Consider the following 19,949-nt stretch of genomic DNA (forward strand, 5'->3'; position numbering starts at 1 on the left):
GCAGTAGCTGGCACACAGTAGGTGCGTATTCCATATTTGTTGATTATTTGGTGTCAGCGTTTTTTAAGCACCTACTGTGTGATAGGATCTGTGCCAAAGAAAGGCGGGCATCTACTTAAAGCTAAGCTCATCTTTCCCCGGGTAATCTCTAGGTAGCACCGGGAGCTCTCCGACTGGGAGGGAGGGAGAGGAGGAGGAAGGGCGTGGGGCGAGGGCGGGGGACTTGATGTGTCTGTCTGTCTGTTTGGGTGCGCGTCTGGGTCATGGAGAGCTCCCGAGCCCGGGGCCTCGGCGCGAGGATGCGCAGACGTAGGTGAGGAGGCGGCCCGGCAGGCAGAGCCCGGGCCGGCGGAGCCCCGGGCAGACGGAGCCCCTGGCAGACGGAGCCCTGCCTGGCGGAGCCCGGGCCGGCGGAGCCCCGGGCAGACGGAGCCCCTGGCAGACGGAGCCCTGCCTGGCGGAGCCCGGGCCGGCGGAGCCCCGGGCAGACGGAGCCCCTGGCAGACGGAGCCCGGGCAGACGGAGCCCTGCCTGGCGGAGCCCCGGGCAGGCGGAGCCCCGGGCAGGAGGAGCCCTGCCTGGCGGAGCCCGGCCTGGGGAGGAGGAGCGGCCGTAGCTGCGCCCGCGGGGCCGCTGTGCGGCCGGTCGCACCGCCCCCTTCCCGGGGCCCTCCCGCCGGCCCTGGGCACTCGCCGTGCTAGGCCGCCTGCCCGCCCCCGGGCGGAGGAAGAGGAAGAGCGAGAGCGGCCGGAGGAGGGAGGAGAGAGGCGGAGCCGGAGGGGAGGACGAGCCGGCGGCTGCAGCCCCCGCTGCCCGCGGCGCGATGGCGGCCCCGGAGCCGCAGCAGCTGCGGCCACGGCGGCGGCGGCGCAGGCAGCGGCAGCAGCGGCAGCACCGGCGGCTCTAGCCCGGCGGCCCCCCGCCGCGTGCGCCCGTGGCCATGGCCTTGGTGACCCTGCAGCGCTCGCCCACGCCCAGCGCCGCCTCCTCGTCCGCCAGCACTAGCGAGGTGAGTGAGGGGCAGAGCCCGGGGCTCCCGGGACAGCCAGGCCCTGCTGCGGGCAGGCCGGCCAGCCCCCCTCCCCGGGCCCGGCAGCGCCGCCCTGGCCCCGGGCGGGGGGAGGGTGGGGGGGGCCCTTCCTGAGGCTTGGGGGGCCTGAGACCCTCTGGATCCCTCTGGGTCTCGATCTCAGGCTCTCCGATCTCGGGCTCTGTGGCTCGGTATGTCTGTATCCCTGCGTCTCTCCCTTAGTTTCTGGGTATCGCTCGGAGGGTCTTCCTGAGTCTCTGTGGGTGCCTCCGGGGTCCTTGCTGAGGGTTTCTCTCTGCTAGCTTCTGTGTAGCTTTCTCTCTTGAAGCGTGTGCCCGGGTCTCTCTGGGCTCTTTACTGTGTCCGTAGGACTGCATCCCTTGGCTTCTAAATGTCTCTTTGTGAGTCTCTGTGTGCCTGCGTCCCTTCGGGTTCCTTACTGAGTCTCTTGCTTTGAGTGGATGGCTTCTATCTCCCAGTTTTTCGGAGTCTCTTTTCTGAGTCTCTGTGTGCCTGGGTTCCTCTGGGTTCCTTGTTGAATCTTTCTCTGTGTGTCTGACTTCGAGTCTACCTGGATCCTTCCCTTCCTCTCTCTGGGTCACCTTCTGAGTCTCTTGTGTGTTTGAGTGCCTCTGGGTGATCTGTGGTCTCTAACCCTGGGGCTTTCTGGATCATCTCTGCATGTCTCAGTCTCACTGTGTGCCTGGGTCCCTCAGTTTCCTGCTGGATCTCCCTTTGTGTGAGTCATGTCAGTGTGGTCTCTTAAGTCTCTATTTCTGTATATCTCTTTGTGCCTGGTTCTCACAGGTATCTTTGTATGTCTCTCAATCTTTCTCTGTATGTCTCTGGATCACTCTGGATTTCTTTCTGAGTCTCTATGTTTGGGTCACTCTTATTCCTCTGTATTTTTCTGGATTGCTCTGGATCTCCCTCCAGGTCTCAGTGTGTCTCTCTCTAGGTCTCCATGTGTATGTTTTTGGATCATCATTTGGCTCTCTCCTGCTTTCTGTGTCTTAAGCTCTCTGATTGTATCTGTGTGACTGGGTCATTCTGGGAAATTGATTTTTTAATCTGTATCTACATATCGGAGTGTGTGTGTGTGTGTGTGTGTGTGTGTGTGTGAGAGAGAGAGAGAGAGAGAGAGAGAGAGAGAGAGAGAGAGAGAGAGAGAGAGAGAGAGAGAGAGAGAAAGGAGAGGAAGTGAAAGGAAAGGGGAGGGGGAGAGAGAGATCAATCCCACCTATGATCCTGATTCTTTCTCTGCCCTTTCTTTCCTGGGGAAGGATTGGTCAGGGAGAGCAGGACCACAGGTCAGAGCCTCCTTATCCTGGGACTAGGTGGAACTGAGTGAGGGGACACCTAGTTGTAGTGGGCCAGTGAAGAGCCAGCCCTGGGGCCCCTAAGGTCTCCCCCAAGTATCCATCACTGTCTTCCTGGCCCTGGGAGCCTCTATCCAGGCTGTCCTCAAGCCAGAATGCTTACCCTGTAGGCATTCATAGGTCTGAAGCAGGGTACAAGGACTGTACTGTCCCAAGGAGGCAGGGGGCTTAGAAGACCTGACCAGGCTAGGAAATTGCCTGGTGACTTTTGGAGATCACTTGCTTTGGGGAGCGTAGAAGGGGAGGTGTTGCCTGAGGACTTAAGAGACTGTATATTTGGAAAGTCTGCCTCAGTATCCTGGCTTCCAGCCTCAGCTTTCCCAGGCTATATGGGTATGCCTATATGAGGAGGCTTGGGTTCAAATCCAAACTCTGATAAACTTCTCTGAGGTTTATTTCTCTATCTCTAAAATGGGGAGAATAATAACACCTGCTACAAAGGGTTGCTGTGAGAGTTAAGTGAGACTGGACCTGGGCATTCCTAAGGTACTCCCAGATAAGGAAAGTCCCTCTACCTATGCAGGTTGCCTCCTCCTCTGCAGCTTAGGACTTGTTCTGAGAGTTATCCAGGACAGAGGTGACTTCTGAACCCAGCTCTTCCCAGTTCCCTGGCCAGCTTTTAATCCACTATGACATGATGCCTGCGTGTGAGAGAACATGTGTAAATCATTTGAAGGATTATATAAATGTCAACTAATTATAATTAATTATTGTTATTCTTCGTTAGAAGAAGCTAGGGCTCAACTTGGCTGTCTTCAAGACCTCAAAAGGGAAGCAATAGGGAGGAGTAGTGGGTAGAAACCTGAACTTGGAGGCAGGAACACCTGAATTCAAATCCCAGCTTTACCACTGAACTACCTTCATGAACCTGGGCAAGTCACTTAAGCCATTAGAGCCTTAGTGTCCTCATCTGTCATAACTCTGCACCTATGGGCCTTAGAAGAGGGAGCAGCTTTAGCGGCCCCAGCTGAAGCTGTGATGGTGAGATGGCCTAAAGTGATCATCAGTCTGTGATACCTTCTCCCCACTCCCTCCAAGGAAAGGCTTTCCTGAAACCTGTTAAAATTCTCAGCTCAGTGCCCTGCTTCCACCCCCTGCTGGCTGGCCTCTGGGCCTATCTTAGGTTAATATTCTTAAAATTACTATTGGCAGATTACTTTTATTAGGTTCCAACAACTCAGTGGACCCCATGATGAAGGTACAGTTAGATTTCTGTCCTGCTGCTTTGATTGGAATTCTGATGAAACAACAGGCCTCAGAGAGGATGGGGTGCCCTGGGCTCTGAGAGAGAGAGGATGGCATGTCCTGGGCTTTGAGACAGAGGTTAGGGTATCTGGGCTGCAAGACAGAAGATGGCACGTCCCTGGCTTTGAGAGAGAGGTTAGGGTGACTGGGCTCCAAGACAGAAGATGGCATGTCCCTGGCTTTGAGAGAGAGGTTAGGGTGTCTGGGCTCCAAGACAGAAGATGACATGTCCTGGGCTCGGGCTCTGAGAAAAAGGATGGGGCACCCCAGATTGAGGTAAAGAATGAATATTACTAAATGATGGTGAACACTCCCAGCTCTGGGCGGTTTATCAGAATCTCTTTTGGACTGTGCTGTTCCCTCTCCTCCGGTACTGTCATCTCCTGGAAAGGAGAGGGTGGGGCTTTATACAATCTTTTCATGTTACCCTTTCCTGCAAGAGCCATTAACTTACCCATGCTCCCTGAGTGTTTATAGAATGAAAGGAGACATAGGTGCTGTTTGAGCAAAGAAAAGGAGATACTTGATCCTTCCTTTGGTCAAGAGGATGTTGTTCTGAGCACACCAAGGAAAGGAGAACTGGCCTCAGAAGTGAGAGACCTGGACTTCAGGCTCCCCTGCCCTGAACTCTTGGCAGCTGGGGGAGGCCTGGGGGGCTTCATCTTCTAAGAAATGAGAAGGTTGGATTAGATGATCTTCAAAGTTCTGACATTCCTTGTTCTAAAGCTCCTCCCAACCCTGGCATCCCCTGTTCTAAGGCCCCTCCCAGCCCTGATATTCCATGTTCTGAGGCCCATCCCAGCTCTGACATTCCCTGTTCTAAGGCTCCTCCCAGCTCTGATATTCTATATTCCCTCTCCTTGAGGCTTTCCCAGCTCTGACACCATTTGATTCCATCATGTAACTCCACTTTAACCCTCTTTCTACACGAGGGACTGCCATGATCTCTCAGTGTTTCTCCCCCAGGGACTTCAAAGGGTCCCTAACTACTGACACACCTCCCCATCCCCACACAAAACTAACTTCATGCAGCCCTGAAATGCAGCTGCTTTCTGGATGAGACAGAGCAGACTCAGGCCTCACACACAGCAGCTCTGAGCCTTCCTCCTTCTTGGCAGCATCCCTCCCCCTCCCCTCCCCCCCCTCTTCTCTTTTCTCTTCTTCTCTCCATTTTTTCTCCTCTTCTCTCTTTCTTTCTCTCCCTTCTTCCTCTCTTTCTTTCTCTCTCTCTCCCTCCTTCCTCTCCCTCTCTCCTCTAGCCTCTTTTATCCTGTGTGAGTGAGTGACTGATATCACCTAGCATGGGGCATTGGGGAGAGAGACAAGTCATGGATGTTCTCCTCTGCCTGGGGCTGGATCTGAAGTGAGGCAACATGGAATGATTAGTGGCTAGAGGTGTGAACTTCTTGTCTGTCTGGAAGACCTGGGTTCAAGTCTTTCCTCTGACACATAACTAACTGTAATGTTTTCAGGGTCCCAAAGTAAGAACTGATCTGTTGGTTAAGGGAGTTTTCTCACCAAAGCTTCCCTACCTTGTCAGATTTTTAAAGTATCTGCTATTGTGGCAAGAACTGTGCTAAGTACCAGGGATAACAAAAAAAAGAAAAAAAAAAAGGCAAAGCAGAGGTCTGGACGAAAGTAAAGGTGGCAACGGAAGAAGGTCAAGTTTGAACTGAACTAATTCTTAAAAATAAGAATTTCTACAGAGACGCTGGCGTTTATTGTTGCAGCAGACATCTAAGGGTGTTAATGGGAATCATGTAATTGTAGGGGGAAATCTGAAATTTACTCTCATGTCCAAGCTTGAAGGAACCTTAGAAATGACCTAGTCCAACCCCCACCCCCATTTTTTAGAGGAGAAAACTGAGGCCCACAGAGAGGGGATGTAACTTGCTCAAGGTTGCACAGATAGAACAAAACAGTTACTGGATCTGAACCCAGTTCCTCTGACTTCAAATCCAAGGGTCTTTCCCCCTGTACCATACATTGCCTCATCTTACAGAGGAATAAGCTCAAGTTCAAAATGACACCAATTCAACAAGCATTTATTAAGTGTCTACTGTGTGCAAAGGACTGCACTAATCAGAGAATCCATCATTTTTGAACCCAAAGGGAGTTTAGAGATGGCCTCATCCAACCCTGTCATTTCACAGAGCTCCATAGAGGGGAAAGGACTTTCCCAGTGTCCCACAGGTCAGTGAATGGCACAGTTCCTGTGGTGCCAAGTCCAGCTCTCCTTGTCCGACAAGGTTTTCCCATTTCTCTGGGTGTGGCAGGCTGGGCAGTAGGTGCCAAGATTGGGTGACTCCCATCCTGGCTGGGCCTTCCAATGTTCTCCGTTGGAATAAAATCCTCAGCTGACTCCCTGGGCAGCTTGGCCTCTCCCTGACTGGGTGTCCTGTTCCTTCTCTCAGTGGTGACCATGGCCAGCTTTCCTCTCAGTTCAGCCTCCCATCTCTCCCAGCCATCGATGCTTTCCAGGTTTCTCTTTCCCCTCTCAATGGGCACCTCTGTGTGGCAGCCAGAATATGCCAAACCCTGAGTTTGTTGGGGATTTTTTTTCTTTCCGGTTTTCTGTGTACAGGTATAAAAATGAAGAAAAATAACTCAAGGGCACAAGAAGCAATAACTCATGACCTTTCAGAAATCCTTTAAGACATACTCAATATTGCTTGTTCTAGTTTTACGTCAATAAAGCAACCACCTAAAATGTTTCATAGTTCACATCTTGGTGATTTTACAGGCAATTTTAAGTCTTTTTTTTTTAATGGAAAAAACCTTGGGTTTAGAGTCAAAGGACCTGAATTTGAATCTGTTCTTACTAAGATTTGAACCACTTACTTGGGCAAATCTCTTCCCCACTCTCTGCCTTAGTTTCCTCATCTGTAAAATGAGAAGGTTGATCTTGAGAACCCTCTGAGGTCCCTTTTAGTTCTAGATCTGTGAGCCTTATGACTGGAGTTAAAGGCTCAACTCTACCTTTTACTAGGTGTGTAGACACAGGCAAGTCACTTCCCTTGCACACTAATGCCTCAGTTTCTTCATCTGCAAAGTCAGAATGTGATAACCCTTTTTCTGGCTCTCTGACTGGGTTGTTGGGTCTGAAGGGCTTTGTAAATCTAAATGCCCCAGGAAATGGGAAGCTGTCCTTCCTTCTGACTCTACCCCCAAGTTCTCTCCTCTCTAGCTTATTTGTCCAGAACTGTTTACTTGTTGTCTCCTCACTTGACTATGAGCTCCCTGTGGGCAGGGACTGGATTTTGCCATTCTCTGGATCTCCAGTCCTTAGTGTCAATGCCTGGCACATCACAGTTATTTAATAAATGCTTGCTTTGATGAATTGATTGTCATTCTTTTTAGATAACAATACTGACATTTCCTTGTATTTTTAAAGTTGGCAAAGTGTTTTTAGATACACTCTCTCCTTTCAGGCAACCCTCATGTTGTGTATATCTTAGAGACCATGGTGAGGAAGGAGGGGTCCTTTTTTCTTTAAAAAAAAATTTTGTCTCATTTTTATATCACCTTTCTAAATATATCTCCTCCCCTACTCACTACAGAGAGCCATCTATTTATGACAAAGAATACAAAGGGAAGAGAGAGAAGAGGGAAAGAAAAAGGGGTAGAGGAGAAAGGGAGAAAGAGAGAGAGAGGAGAGGAGAGGAGAAGAGAAGAGAGGAGAGGAGAGAACAAAGAGAGGGATGGGGAGAGGGGGAAGGGAGAGAGGGGGAAAGGAGGAGGAGAGAAAGAGAGCAAATACAATTCAGCCAAACTAACCAATGGATCAACTCAGTCTGACAGTATATGCATCTGTCACCTTCCCTACCCCCCAACCTCTGGATGTCTTTTCAAATGATGCTTAGAATAGGAGAAGGAAACCTGGTCTTGAAATCCACAAGCCCTGGGTTCAAGTCTTGGCTTCACCATTCATTAGCTATGTGACTCTGTCCAAGTGACTTTTGACTTTCCTTTTTTGTCTCAGAATGCTCATCTGTAAAATGGGGTTGATCGTACATTCCATGAACTATTTAGTGAGGATGAAAGGAGATAGTTGTAGAAGTCATGAACTTTTTAGCATTGGAAAGGGCCTTCAAACCTATTATGGGAAATGCCTGGATTTGGAATCTGGAGCTCCAGTCTTGGCTCCGTACCTGGATTCCTGTGGGACAATGACCAAGCTCAGCACTTAGCAGAGTGGCAGGCACACAGTATTTGCTTAATAAATGTTTGTTACTGACTTAAATTACTCACATATACAGTGATCTAAGTAGACTGGATGCAGTACTCCTTGTAGCTCTTAATCCTTTGTTCATGCAGTGCTATGGCCGGAAAGACATGGAGCCCAATTCCCTCAGTTTACAGAAATAAAGTCTCCTTTACTTTTTGTTTTGTAAGCCTTAGTGGGTCCTAGAATCCTGGTTCTAGAGCTTGGCAGGACCTTTGAGGGCAAGAGGGGGCAGGGACTTGCTCTAGGTTACAAAGGAGCCCCTTGGCATGGCCAGAAGCCCACAATCAGCAAGTGCCTGAGGCAAGATTTGAACTCAGGTCTTCCTGACTCCAGATTTTGGGGGAGAGTGGCCTGTCTACTATTGCCACCCAACCGCCTAGTGGATAGAAGTTGCAAAGTGGCTAATTTGAGCCTGATGTCAGCAATAAATTCCTCACAACCAGAGCTGAATCAGAGGGTCATGGAATGCCTCAAGAGGTGATGGGTAAGTTCTCACTGGAGGTCTTCAAGGAGAGGCTAAATGACCGTTTGTCAGAGATGTATAGAAGGTTTGGGGGCAGATACATGTGAGTTGAGATTCTGTGAAAAGTGATTCATTTTCTTTTTTCTTTTTTGTGGTTAAAATTTTTTATAATTAATTTTTTAGTTTTCAACATTTACTTCCATAATTTTAAATTTTTCTCTCCCTCCCTATCCTCCCTCCTCCACAAGACACATGTAATCTGATATAGGCTCTATTTATATAATCATATTAAACATATTTTCACATTAGTCATGATGTAAAGAAGAATTAGAACTAATGGGTGGAACCATGAGAAAAAAGAAATAAAATAAAACAAAAAAAGAAAAAGAGCAAATGGTATGCTGCTGTCTACATTCTGACTCCAGAGTTCTTTCTCTGGATGTGGATAGCATTTTCCATCATGAGTCTATTGGAATTGTCTTAGATGCTTGCTTTGCTAAGAAGAGTTAAGTCTAAGGATGATTCATTTTTCTCCTTCAATTCCAGGAGTGACCAGGTGATCATCACCTTTTAAAGTCATGATAATGAGGTTGATAATATTAGCTTCTCTTTATATATCAGTCAGTCAATGACGAAGTATTTATTAAGTGCCTACTGTATGCCAGGCACCATGCTAGGTGCTGGTGATGCAAAGGGAAAGAATAAAATAATACTTCCTCTAAAGGAGCTTGTATAGATGCTTTCTCCTTGCGTAAGCTTGAGCAAGTCACTCCCCACTCCTGCCCTCAGTTTCTATAGAATGAGGAAGTTGGATGAGCTGGCCTCTGAGGTCCTGCTAGAACCAGCCTCCTAGTACTCCTCTATGGCTTAAAGCACTTTCAAGAGACTTTGTTCTTCAGGCTTTTGTTCTCCTTTCTGTAAACTGATGGAATTGGGATCCATGTCTTTCTGGAGAAAGTTGTATTCCATGGGCATAATAATAGCACCCACCCAGAGAGTAAGGTTAAAATGAAATCATATTTGTAAAGTGCTTTGTAAACCTTAAAACACTATATAAATACTGGCTCTTTCAGTATTTATACTTCTGTCTTCTGGGCCCAAGAAGAACAAGTCTGTTCTCTCTTACAAGTGACAACCCTTCAAGTACTTGCAGAAAAGTGACAGCTGGGTTGAGATGAAATAATAACGATTTGTGGTGGACCCAATTGGGAAAGTTTATAACTTCCTCCAGGTCTGTTGTCTTTATGTGAGAAGGAAGCAAAGGGTGGGAGACTTGAGTCAGGTTGACTATTGCAATAGTCCAGGTGTGAGGTGATGAGGGCCTGCACTAGGGTGATAGCAGTACCAGAGGAGAGAAGGGGGTATATTTGAGAGATGCTGCAGGGGAGAAATTGATCAGAGATGTGACAAAGGTGAAATGGACAAGAGATGCTATAGGGGTGAAATGGACCAGAGATGTTACAAAAGTGAAATGGACAAGAGATTCCCAAAAGGTGAAATTGATGAAGAGGTGCTACAGGTGAATTTGACATGCCTTGACACCATATTGGATCTGGGGGATGAGAAATAGTGAGGAGTTCAGGATGTCTCCTAGGTGTGAACCTCAGGAACTGGGAAAATGGTAGTACCCTTGACAGTAATATGGTAGATGGAGGCAGGGGGAGGATCTAGGGGAAAAGATAATTTCCGTTTTGGCTATGTTGAATTTCAGGTGTCTTTGGAACATCCAGTTCAAGATGTTCAATAAGCAATTGGAGATGCAAGATTAGATCAGGAGACGGATTAGGGCTGGATAAGTTGATCTGAGAGTCTTGAACATAGAGATGATAATTGAATCTATGAGATGATGAAATCACCAAGTAAAATAATATAAAGACAAACAAGAAGAGGGTCCAGCTCAGAGCCCTGTGGGATACCTATGACTATGGGCCAGGGTCTGGAGACGAATTCAGCAAAGGAGACAGAGGAAGAGTAATCAGATAGGTTAGAGGAGAACCAGGACAGATTGGTGTCCCAAAAAACAGAGAGAGGAAAGTACCAAGGAAAAGAAGGTGATCAATAGTGAGAGGTCAAGAAGAATGAGGATTCAGAAAAGATGGTATTAGATTTGGCTATTAAGAGATCATTGGGATCTTTCCCCATTGATAAATGGTCAAAGGACATGAACAGGCAGTTTTCAGAAGAAATCAAAGTTATTTATGGTAATATGAAAAAATGCTCTAAAACACTATTGGTTAGAGAAATGCAAATTAAAACAACTGTGAGGTGATACTTCACCTATCAGATTGGCTAACATGACATAAAAGGAAAATGACAAATGAGGGATGTGGGAAAATTGGGACACTAACGCAACTGTTGGTAGAGTTGTGAACTGATCCGGTGGTTCTGGAGAACAATTTGGAACTGTGCCCAAAAGGCAAACTGCACATACCCTTTGACCCAGCATAACTATGACTAGGTCTGTATCCCAAAGAGAAAAATAAAGGAAAAAAGGACCCACATATATAAAAATAATTATAGCAACTTTTTTTTTGTGGTGGCAAAGAATTGGAAATTGAGGGGATCAATTGGGGAATGGCTGAATAAGTTGTGATGGAGTAATATTGTACTAAAAGAAATGACAAGCATGATGGTTTCAGAAAAAACCTGGGAAGATTTATATTTACTGATAGAAAGTGAAGTGAGCAAAACCAGGAGAACATTGTACACACTAACAAAAATATTCTATTGATAATCACCTGTGAATGACTTTGCTATTTTCAGCAACACAGTGATTCAGGACAATTCTGAAAGACTTATGATGAAAAATGCTATTCACCTTCAGAGAGACATTTGTTGGAGTCTGAGTACAGATTGGAGCACTATTTTTTCATTTTATTCATTTTTCTTGCTTTTTTTGGTCATATTGCTAATATGAAAATATATTTTACATTAACTCACATATATAGTTGATAGCATATTTCTTGCCTTCTCAAAAGGTGGGGATAGAGCAAGCAGGAGGGAGAGAATTGGAACTCAAAATTTAAAAAAAGAATACTAAAAATAAATAATAAATCTGGTTTTTGAAAAAAGAGAGAGAGATCACTGGCAACTTAGCACAGAACAATTTCATTGGAATAAAGCCAGAGTAGAGGAAAGGAGGCAGATACTAAGTGTAGATGGCCTTCCTAAGGAGTTTAGCCATGAAAGAGAAGAAAGTTATAGGGCAGTTGCTTCTGGCTTTTTGAAGCAGTAGTACAGGATTGGCCTTTGACTAGGCCTGACTGGTGATGGGACACCATAGCAAATAATTTGAAAATAGAAGATGATGTCAAATTGAACTGATTCACCAAAGGCTTGACATTGGGACGGGAGGAGAGTATAATTAGCACATGGGAATATGCCCATTTCTTTTACTTTTATTGCAGATATGATTGCCCCTTCCCAGAAAAGCCAATCCAAATTTTGCTTATGGGGCAAAGCATCACATACAGTGGAAAATTCACTGCATTTAGAGTAAATGGCCTTGCATTTGAATACTAATTCTACTAAAAAAAAAATCAAGCAAATATTTTTCACATAGTTCGCATGGCCCCCCCAAGACTACAGGCTTTTTTAATTTACCCAGTTCCTCCAACCACTTCCCATGATATGAGATCAAGGCCCTTAGGCATGCTGGTTACCTTCTTGTAGATGCTATGGATCTGATCATAAACTGTGGTTTCCAGAACAGAACCCATTAATCAATACGTCATCTGATCAGTTCATGGAATGGTGGGACTCTCACCTCTCTGGTGCTAGACATCACGCCTCTCTCCCTGATGCATTTGGAGGTCAAGTCAGGTCCTCAGCTGCCGCTATGGACAGTCATTGAACTTACAACCCTTTAACCCTCTTAGGTGGTCTTCTGATGAACAGCTGTGAGTTTCATTGGAACACGACCAAAAGAAGAATTAGAAGAAGCCAAATGACTTTGGCAGGTAGAGACCTGATATACTATTTACTTATAGACGGTGCCAAATAGGTAATGTTCACAAGTTCCAGGAATTAATCCACTGTGTCGTTTTGAGGCAAGGGTGTAGTTTTAAAGAGACCATCAGATCCTGGATTTAAAGCTGGAAGTGACATTACAAATGATTGAATCCATGACCTTCATTTAAAAAATGAGGAAAGGGAGGCCCAAAGAATTTAAGTGATCCAGGGTCACAGAGCTAATGAGAGTCTGAGGCAGGATTTGAACTTGGATCTTCCTGACTCCAAGCCCAGGTTGTTATTCAGTTGTGGTGGACTCTTCATAATCTCATGCACTTGTCTGTGGGGTTTTCTTAGCAAAGATAGTAGAGGGTTTGCTATTTCCTTCTCTAGTTTGTCCCCATTTTACAGATGAGGAACTGAGGCGAATAGAGGTTAAGTGACTTGTCCAGGGTTAGACAGTTGGTAAGTGTATGAGGCCAGATTCAAATTCAAATCTTCCTGACTGCAGGTCTGGTGTTCTATGCACTATGATGCCACCTAGATGCCCCCAAGCCCAGCACCTGATCAATAATCGTTAGGGGTTACTCAGATAGTCAGTAGACCAGTATTAGAATGAGAAATGAACAGCTCCTTAGAAATACAGGTAGTTATTGTGGGATAGTGGGACAGGAACTCCTGGTCTCAGGGAACAGAAACCTGGCTGATCAACTGCTACCTCAGTTTGGGCCCCAGTTTCCCTATCATTAAAGGTGATCGTTGGACTAGGCTATTGGTTCCTACTCTATGGGCCCTGAGCTCTGGGACTAGAGTTGGGGAGGGTGGGGATAGGGATGGGTGTACTAGAGTTATTACAGCATTATTGAGTACATGACCTGGGCAGACCATCAAGTGACCCAGGATTAATTAGTGTAGACGGAATAAATAATCTTGTTTTACACACACACACACACACACACACACACACACACACACACACACACACACACACACATCCACACACGTCATTTTTCAAAGCAGTAGAAATACTTTTATGCTGAATAAAGTAGAGTTTCATTTTAAAGAGTTACTGAATTCTCTAGTACAGATCTTCTTGTATTTTCTCATTTAATACTTCTGAGGTGATAGGTACTGTCATAGGGAGAGAGGGAAGTCTGAAACATTTGGATAGTTTGGGAATCTCTGGTCTGTACAATCTCTAGGGCCCCTCCCAGCCCTGACATCCCCTGTTCTGAGGTCCCTTCCAGCTCTGACATCCCCTGTTCTGAGGCCCCTCCCAGCCTTGAAGTTCTCTGTTCCAAGGGCCCTTCTCAATCTCAGCCTCCGTAATTCTTTCCAAATATAAGAACTGATTAAACATCGACTGTGCAGAGCCCTGGATTTAGCCACTACAGAGATAAAATAAAACATGGTTCCTACACTCAAGGAAATTACTTAATTGGGAAATAAAATATAAAACCATTCTACTACAGCCTGATGTTGTACCTTGGATGCTCTTGAGAGGTTCTGAGGGCACTATGTTAGGGGAGCAGCTGTTAGTGTTGAACACAAAAGAACCAAGTGTTCCTTCCAGAATGTCAGTCAGTCTGTAAGCAGGAGAAGGCTAGAAAGGGGTGTGGGAGGGGTGCCAGCTTGGGGAAGGCCTTGAATGCCGGCAGAAGATTCTTATAGGAGACCTTAGAGGTCAGAGTTCAGCCCCTTCATTTTCCAGGTGAGCATACCCAGGCTGAGAGAGGTGCCTGCGACAGAATTTGAACCTGGTCTTCCTGACTCCCTAGTGTAGCATTCCCATCTCCCCAGTATCATGTGCCCCTCACCATTCTCTGTAACCAACACCTGAGATTTTTCCTCCTTATCACCAAGTGAGAATTTGGAGGCTGAAGGTGACATCTGCCACCTGTGATTACTGCCCAGCCGTGACTCTTTCTCTCTCACTCATTCTCTCTCTCTCTCTTTCTTTTCAGGAGGCTGGCAGTGATGAAGACCGAAAATTAAATCTCAGGTAAGTCAAAATGACATCATCCCCTTGTTCATGCCTTACGTGTGTCCAGAATTGCAGGATTCCAAGGCGAAACTTGAGGTAGGCCTGCTACGGACGTCCACATTTGGTCACCAGGGTCTCTTCTTCATGTGAAAGTCTCTAAAACTGCAGCCATCCAACTTCCTGGCTCTAGCATTTTCCTGGATTTAGGAGAACTCAGATTTTGCTCTTCTTTTTATCAAAACAAGCAAACCAAAAAAATCAAGATGTAACCTCTAATTATCGTATTTACTAACACAAGGACACAAGTATGTGTTCCTTTGGGCAGTGAGACCTGTCCTGTGGTTTGGGTGTTGGTTTGTTTTCTACAGGTCTCAAACTTCATTATGATCTGGGCCCTGGGAACCAAAGGGAAAATAGAGATTCAGGGTGGTGCAAAGGAAGGAGGGCTAAAAAGAAGCTCCTTCTCTCCTCTCTGGACCTTAGTCTCTTTATTTGTAAAATGAGGGAGTCAGACTACAAGATCTCCCAGGCCCCTTCTTCCTCCAAATCAGTGATGCTGTACTTCTACCTGTGTTCAAGCCACCTTGGACAAATCCCTTAACTTCTGGACCTCAGTTTCCCCGTCCATAAAATGTGAGAATTGGACTAGGTGACCAGTCAACAAGTAAGTGTGCTTATGTGCTGGATGCTGTAAAATAAAAGAATTAGACTAATTAGCCCCTAAAATCCAGGTAGCTAAGGGGCGCCATAGTGCACAGAGTCAGGAAGACCTAAGTTCAAATGTGGCCCCACACACTTCCTAGCTGTGTGACCCTGGGCACGTCCTGCCACCCTCAGTTTTGCCTCAGTTTTCTTGTCTGTGAAATGAGCTAGAGAAGGAAATGGCAAACCAGTCCAGGATCTCTGCCAAGAAAACCCCAAATGAGGTCACAAAATGTTGCATGCAACTGAAAACCACTGAACAACCACAAAATCTCATCTAGCTGTAGGATCCCATAGTGTTGGGAAGGAGAAGGGAATAGGCCTTTATATAGTGCCTACTGTTTGCTGGGCACTATGCTAAGCTCTTTTTACAAACATTTCATTTGGGCCTCACAGCAGCCTTTCCAGGTAGGGGCTATGTTAATCCCCATTTTACAGTTGAGAAACTGAGGTAAACAGTAGTTGAGTGACTATAACCAAAAAATGTCAGTCTACCCACTACACCCCCTAACTGCCAGAGACTGAAGTATCAGCAGTGGTCTCTTAGAGGAAGAATAGGTTTCATTCTGTGAGAATTACATATTTTGAGCCAGAAGTGACCATATGTATCATTTAGAGAGTCATTTACAAAATAAAGGAGGTGGAATTTGAACCCAGACTATATGTGTTTAGAGCTCTGAGGTTGGCAGTACATGGAAGGGGCCAGTGTGACCTTATGGAATTCAGCCTGGCCTGCCTGAAGAGGGAGAGAGAGAAAGAGACAGAGAGAGAGTGAGTGAGTGTGTGTGTGTGTGTGTGTGTGCGCGCGCAGGGGTGGGAAAAAATTATCTTTGTTGACCACTTTGCACGGAAAATATCTTTGGCTCTCCTGAATAGGGAGAGGCTAGGACGTCACCAAAGTCTGTTTTCCTTTACTGCGGTTCTGTATTTTCAGGTTATGAAAGGACTCTGGTCCCAGCAATTAGTTCCACCCTGGAGCTCCCCTGGTGGCTCAGAGATGGTGTGGAAACAGGAGTCTCTGGACATTGAGATTTCCAAGGGAGGGCAGTAATGGACCACAGTAGGGATGGCCTGAGAAACTTCCTTGATGACTTAGTGTATGGGAATGAGGGTGGAGGGTGGAGCATAGAAAAGCAGAGATCTGTTTGGGAATCCCCTGATCTTTATAGAGAAAGAGGAATTGGGAATTGGGATTTTGTAGAAAAATCTGGAGCTGGAAAGTTGAAGAAAGGAGATTTTTCAGCCCAACTTGACCATCTTACTCTCTAAGTGACTCAGAAGTCTCAGTTTCTTCATCTGTAAAGTGAGGGGATGGACTCTGTGACTTCTAGGGTCCCTCCCATCCCTGACATTCTCTATTCTGAGGCCCCTTCCAAGTCTTACATCCCCTGTTCTAAGGCTCCTCCCAACTCTGACATTCTAGAGTCTGTTCACTCTGAAAGTCCTTAGGTCCCTCTAAGCTTTGACATTCCATGTTCTATGGCCCCCTTCCTACCCTCCCAGGCTCTGATATTCTCTGTCCTAACACTCATCAAGAGTCTGGCTTTGGTGTCTTTTAATTTCCCCTGCAATTGATCAGGGATTGGGATCCCCTGGGTAGTCTTCAGCTGTCCCTCCTTGTACTGCCTCTTTAATCGCCTCATCAGAAATACCCCAAAGTCACAGAACTGGGGAGCTGGAAAGGACCTCAGTGACCATCTTGACCCATAGGCTGAAGGAATCCTCACCATTTCAGAGCATTATTTTTGCCTTTAAATGACTTCACTAATTAGTTTAATTTATAAACAAAAGGAGAAAAAGGAAGAAGGGACACCGAGTAGTGACTTGTGAGCTGAGCCCTGCGCTACAATGATGGTGGCCTTGTTCTCTGAGCTCCCAGTTTAGAGCTAGAAATCCCCTCATCTTTCCAAAGAAAAAGCTGAGAGTCAGAAAGGGAAACACTCCCTCCCCCAGCTCCCCAAAGCAAAAGATGACCAGACCATCCCCTCCCGTCCCCTTCTCCCCTTGCTTCCCAGATGCCTGGGGCGAGGCTCCTTACTCTCTGGGACTTTGAACACGTCTTGTAAACTTCTTAGGTCTCAGATCTTCATGTTGAAAAATACTACGAATAAAACATGGATGAGATGCTCTATTTTCAGCCTAGGACTTGGGTTCTAGAGTCTACACCTTGTACAACATTGGACCAGTTATTTCCTGAATGAATGAATGAATGAATGAATGAATGAATGAATGAATGAACAACGTCCCAATGTCCCTGCCCTCAGAGACAATCCCGTCTACTGGACAAGACCACATCTGTTGGGAAGTGGTGGTCAGGGGTGGATATTTTCCATAGGGAAATAGATTGACCACCTTTTGGGGCAGGGACTGTCTTGCCTTTCTTTGTACTCCTAGTTAGGAGAGTGCCTGGTAAATGTTACCGTTCATTCATTTCAATTGTGTCCAACTCTTCATGACCCCATTTAGGATTTTCTTGGCAAAGATACGGAAGTGGTTTGCTATTTCCTTCTTCAGCTCATTTTACAGATGAGGAAATTAAGGCAAACACGGTTAAGTCACTTGCCCAGGGTCACACAGCTAGTAAGTGTCTGAGGATGGATTTGAACTCAGGAAGATGAGTCTTACCAATTTCAGCCCTAGTGCTCTGTGCACTGTGGTGCCCCTTAGTGGCTCTTCCTGGCTTCTGACTCAGCTCAACTGTCACCTTCAGGGAGTCTATGTTCTCTGTCCTCCCTGTAGTCTTCCTACTGAGATCACCTTCCATTTGCACTGTGTGTGTGTGTGTGTGTGTGTGTGTGTGTGTGTGTATGTGTATGTGTGTATGTGTGTATAATGTGCGTGGTTGTTCCCATGTTGTCTCCTGCATTAGAATGTGAGGTCCTTGAGGGCAGGGGCTGTGTTTTTGCCCTCTTTGTACCCCTGGATCTTAGCACAGAGCTTGGCATATAGAAAGCACTTAATCTACGCAAGTTGATTGGTTACAATACACTGCCCATCTTATTTCCTGTTACTTCCTGGAACACAGTCCTCCTTTGTGGTGCAGCTGGCTTTCTGGGATCATCGATTTCGAGCTGGGCCATCTGCTCCCTCATTTTACTGAGGAGGTCTGGAGAGAGCATGGTGCAGGTCTCACAGCCAGAATATACCCATGTCAGCCAGCCGTTGCCCACCTGCAAACTTTTGCCCACTTGGTCTCCCATGCCCAGAAGGCTCTCTCTTCTCCCTCTGCCTTTTGCCCATCTCAAATTTCCACTTCTCACACAAAGCCTTTCCTGATTCTTGACCTCTTAAAATAACTTGGTGTTATTTTTTTCTACATTCTGTATTTGTTAACCTTTGTTCCAGTTCCATCCTACTGGTTCCCCAGTAGGATGTAAGTTTCTTGACTTGGTCAACTTTTTGGTTCATCTTCCTGGCCCCTGTTACAATGCTTAGAATATAGTAGGTGTTTAATAAATGCTGAATTGGGGCTGAGGGTTGGGGAATAGTTGTAGGGATACCCCTTCACCAGGGAAGAACCTGCCTCCTGAGTAACAAGTGGAGGGATATTTAATGCTGGACTAAGAAGAATATCTCCCAGTCTGATAGAATGAAAATTCTGGTGGAATAATTTAGAGTTTAAGCAATTTCTTTAATCACTAGCTGTTTGAGGAACAGCTCTGCCTAGAGATCAACTGAGTGTTGATAGAGAAACTTTCTTCTCTCTCCTTCTTCCTCCTCCCTCCTACTCCTTTCCTTCCCATTCCTTCCTTCTCTGTGGTGCTACCTGCTCCTGAATCTATCTTTCAAGTGGTTGGCATCCACACTACCCACAGGTGTTGGGAAGCAGATGGTGTTGCTGGCAGTTGGGCTCTGACTTCCTTCCCATCAGGAGACTAGTCAGGGCTTGGTGGGAAATGTTCTAATATAGTCAGGGCACTGGGAAGTCAAGTCAAGTACAGGGCCACAGGAGGAGAGTGGTACTAGGACTGGGCTTGGTTCTTCTCTTGTTACTTCTAGGTCATATGAACTTTAAAAAGGCTATTAATGGACCACATTTCCCCCTTTTCTTTTTGAAACCTGGGCCAGAAAACTTTTGGCCCTAAAACCTCTTTAAAGGAATTAGGATCCTACATTTAAAACTGGGCCATCCACCTATTTTACAGATAAAAACACTGAGGTCCAGAGAGGGTAAGTGACTTAAAATTATGGATCACAACTAGAAGGGAATTTGGGGCCAATGAGATGAATCCCTTCATTTTACAGAGGAAGAGACTGAGGCCCAGGGAGTTGAATATATTGAGAGGCAGTTTGGTACAATGGTTAGAAGTCCTGGTCTTAAAATCAGTTGGATCTGAGGTTGAATCCCACACTGCTGTGAGACCCTGAGCAAGTCACTTAACCTTTGTTTGCCTCAGTTTCCTTCTCTGTTAAAGGGGGATGATAATAGCACCTGCTTCACCCAGTTACCGTGATACTCAAATGAGACATTATATGTAAGGGACTTTGAAAACTTTAAAGTATTATTATAAATTATATTAATCATTAATCATTAAAATTATTAAAAGCATTATTGTTGTTTTCTACATACAAAGAGTAAATTGCAGGTCCAGTATCTGAACTCAGATCTTCTGAGCTGTGATTCTGTACTCGCTCTACTATTTTCACACAGATCCTAAGCATTTAGTCAGTCCTAAGTGGGAATTATTCCCATTTATATCCTCTAGTATTAAAGGAGCAGGAACCAGGTTGGGATTCCCAGTAAACTTCTCCCTTCTCCCCTCAAATACTGTCCCTGGAGCCTGGATGATTATGCGGGGGGGGATGTTATAGATAAAATTCATGGTCCAGGGAAGGGTGAGTTAGGCCAGATGGTGCCTAAGAATTTGATGTTCCTAAGAAAACTACTTAACCATCTCTGTTCCCAAGATTCTCTCTTCTAGAGTTCCAAGAATCTCTCTTGCCATATTTTGTTCATTTTCAGACTT

General features: G+C 46.0%; 1 protein-coding gene across 3 annotated transcripts in view; it reads left to right on the forward strand.

Annotated features, from left to right (window-relative positions):
* The window catches only part of SSH1 (slingshot protein phosphatase 1), a 93,776-nt gene continuing 73,827 nt past the window's right edge, over nucleotides 1–19,949 (forward strand). Inside the window, exons 1-2 of one of the 3 annotated variants that reach the window (XM_072600200.1) lie at nucleotides 1–21; nucleotides 14,261–14,298. Coding sequence is in view for 1 of the 3 variants with exons in the window: in XM_072600196.1 (XP_072456297.1) it covers nucleotides 941–1,009; nucleotides 14,261–14,298 (107 nt within the window). In the remaining 2 variants the exon portion in view is untranslated. Of the gene's footprint in view, nucleotides 22–866; nucleotides 1,010–7,381; nucleotides 12,305–14,260; nucleotides 14,299–19,949 lie in introns of those variants that run through there. The other 2 variants (XM_072600196.1, XM_072600199.1) reach the window with 2 other exon arrangements.

The sequence above is a fragment of the Notamacropus eugenii genome, chromosome 4 (assembly GCF_028372415.1).
Source record: "Notamacropus eugenii isolate mMacEug1 chromosome 4, mMacEug1.pri_v2, whole genome shotgun sequence".
Classification (NCBI taxonomy): domain Eukaryota; kingdom Metazoa; phylum Chordata; class Mammalia; order Diprotodontia; family Macropodidae; genus Notamacropus; species Notamacropus eugenii.